Below are 3,187 nucleotides of genomic sequence, written 5' to 3' on the forward strand. Positions count from 1 at the left end.
TTTTTTTTTTTTTTTTTTTTTTTTTTTTTTTTTTTTTTTTTTTTTTTTTTTTTTTTTTTTTTTTTTTTTTTTTTTTTTTTTTTTTTTTTTTTTTTTTTTTTTTTTTTTTTTTTTTTTTTTTTTTTTTTTTTTTTTTTTTTTTTTTTTTTTTTTTTTTTTTTTTTTTTTTTTTTTTTTTTTTTTTTTTTTTTTCCTGGACAGGTGGCCTGCAGTAGACCCCCACTATGCTATCACCCATCCCTGCCCTCCCTTTAATCCTAACCCATAAATTCTCATTTAGCTCCTCAACCATCCCAAGGCAGAGCCACATACATTCCAACTGGTCATTGACATAGAGAGTGAAACTCCATACTCATCTTCCTAGCCTGTCCTTCCTAAAGGTTGGGTATGTCCAATGTAAATGCTGAGCATGGTGCCATGTGATTTGAAACATCCCTTTGGTCAGTCTGGGTCAGCTGTCATGGCTGTGTTCCCTCCCAAATTCTGGTGTACTCCACCCACCTTATTCTCAGGGCACATTGAGAAGTAGGAAAGTCCTTGGCTTAGTACAAGAATTACTCAGCAACAAATAAAACAACAGTGTGGTATTGTCCTAGTTTTGGCTAGGACAGAGTTAATTTTCCTCCTAGTAGCTGGTAGGGTGCTGTGTTTGGGATTTAGGATGAGAATAGTGTTGATAACACACTGATGTTTTAAGAGTTGCAGAGCAGTGCTTACACTAAGCCAAGGACTTTTTCTGCTTCTTGCTCTGTCCTTTCAGTGGGCAGGCTGGGGGTGCAACAGGAGCTGGGTGGGGACAGATTCAGGAGAGCTGACCCAAACTGGCCAAAGGGGTATTCCATACCATATGGTGTCATGCTGAACAATTAATATGGGGTGGCTGGCCGGGCTGGGGGGACCGGCTGCTTGGGGATAGGCTGGGCATCAGTCAGCAGGTGGTGACCAATTGCATTGTGTATCACTTGTTTTGTACAATATATTATTATTATTATTATTAACTTTCCTTTATTTTCTGTCCTAATAAACTCTCTTTATCTCAACCCACGGGCTTTTTTTTTTTTTTTTTTTTTTTTAATTTTTTTCTGATTCTGTCTCCCATTCCAGAGAGGCTGTATGGTGCTTAGGTGCCAGCTGGGTTAAACCACAACAGTTATCAACATTATTTTCATCCTAAATCCAAAGCACAGCACCATATCTGCTACTATGAAGAAAATTAACTCTATCCCACCTGAAACCAGGACAAGTTGACATTTATGAACGTTTTTATTGCATAAGGTTTTGTTTGACTGATTGATTTTAGGGCCTATTCCACACATTCTTTTTTATCAGTAAATTATTATAATTAGGTTTGGATTTTCCTTGTCTGAGATAGTTACAGCAATATAACCTTATGTAAATGCAGTAAATGTAGGAATTGTAGTGTCTTGTATTGGCAGACTTTATTTTCCTTTTCATTTGGAAATAAGCCATATTAACATAACTTTTACATAGCCACAGTAGTATATTCATCTAAGACAAACAGTACAACTTTCATGAGTATCAAGTGCCTAGGTATTAAATCTGTTGTGTGAATAATACTTGGAAAAAAACTGCAATCTCATCTACTAATTTCATCAAGAGTAAAGCTATACACATGTCTGGGTAAACAGACTTCTTCACAAATATGTTTGGGACCAGTGGATAGAATAGCTCTGTTTTTCCAAATTCCAATTATGTTCTTTATAGAACTCTCAACTTTCTGTTTTTGCTAGGACCAACTATATCACTGTCTATTATTATTATTCATGGTTAGCAGTGGCACAAATATTTTGAAATTATATAAGTTTTGGTGAGATTTTCACTAAGAACTTCAAAATTTCAAAATATGAAAGGAGTACAGTATATATATATATATATATAATTTCTTAAAAGTTGTGACTAACCATTGTGATATACATGACCAGTACAGTAAGATGCTCTTCATGAAAAAAACTCATTTAATTTCTGCAAAACAGATTTTATTTTTTACATTTAGATCAGTTTCCAACTTAGTAAATGAAAAAGTGAACAAATCCAAACTTATGTAATAAGTATCATGACATTCTATTGTAATTTAACATAATGTTGGAGAAGAAAAACAAACACATTTAATAGACAGAACCCTGGCAAAGCAAGAGCACCCTTATTTCTATATTGGCAATTAAGATTAGAATTTTAATTTCAAAATCACATGCTAAATCATATTGCAGTTTATACATTAACAGAGTTATTTTAAAAGATTTAGTATTTAATGTGTCTGTCAGTGTCAGTGGCTATTTTCTACTCTGTCAAATTTAAGTAATATTTTCTCTTGTCTATATTACTTTAAAATATATAGCAGATAATTTATAATTTTTTATTTCTGTCTTCTTTTAACCATTAGGAAATCCTGAAAAAATTTCAGAAGCAAATGTATATATCCAAGTTCTTGATGTTAATGATCATGCACCAGAATTTGCTAAATTTTATGAAACATTTGTTTGTGAAAATGCAGTTTCTAACCAGGTAAGTGTGAAGGAGCTAGCTGCCATTTTTCTCATTGCCATGGAGATCTGATCTGAGATGATACTCTTTCATCTGAGATTGACTATTCCAGTCCTGCAAGCATAGGAAATATTTTGTCTAATTCCAAAAATAATTCTGTTGATATGTGTACAATTTGAAATACAAATTTCAGAAGACCGGTGTGTATTTTCCCCTACTGAATAAAGCACCACAGAACATGCAAAAGAAAAATGCATCTCCTTGCTTGACTTCTAAAACAGATAACAGAGAAGTACAGACAGAAAATTCTAAACAAACAAACAAACAAATAAATCACAGATTTGATTCACGATAATGTAACAGGTATAAAACCTAGGCCCGAGATTTTCAGTCAAAGCATAACATCATCTCAAAGAATCAGATTTAGGCAACATTCAGACCATTTGTGTGTGTGTGTGTGTGTTTTAGAATATTTTGTTTAGAAAACATGTATTTTGAACTAAGTACAAACCTTACTGAATTCAGTGGAAGCCTGCAAATCTTTAAGTCAAACCCTTGTATCTTCAATAGCTGGCAAATGTAGGGTTTGTTGTATCAAATATCCTTCCCAGGTATTTTTTTTTCCCTATTTACTCCCCACATGCATATTATCACATCCTCTCCTCTCCTCTCCTCTCCTCTCCTC

The 3,187-nt window shown here is 33.4% G+C and overlaps 1 protein-coding gene across 6 annotated transcripts in view; it reads left to right on the plus strand.

Annotated features, from left to right (window-relative positions):
* Window positions 1-3,187, plus strand: part of CDH19 (cadherin 19) — a 105,941-nt gene that overhangs the window by 89,999 nt on the left and 12,755 nt on the right. For all 6 annotated transcript variants that reach the window (XM_035317983.1, XM_035317985.1, XM_035317982.1 and 3 more), the window contains one exon: window positions 2,402-2,523. In XM_035317983.1, coding sequence (XP_035173874.1) covers window positions 2,402-2,523 — 122 coding nt within the window. The remainder of the gene's footprint in view (window positions 1-2,401; window positions 2,524-3,187) is intronic.

Source organism: Oxyura jamaicensis, chromosome 2, assembly GCF_011077185.1.
Source record: "Oxyura jamaicensis isolate SHBP4307 breed ruddy duck chromosome 2, BPBGC_Ojam_1.0, whole genome shotgun sequence".
Taxonomy (NCBI): Eukaryota; Metazoa; Chordata; class Aves; order Anseriformes; family Anatidae; genus Oxyura; species Oxyura jamaicensis.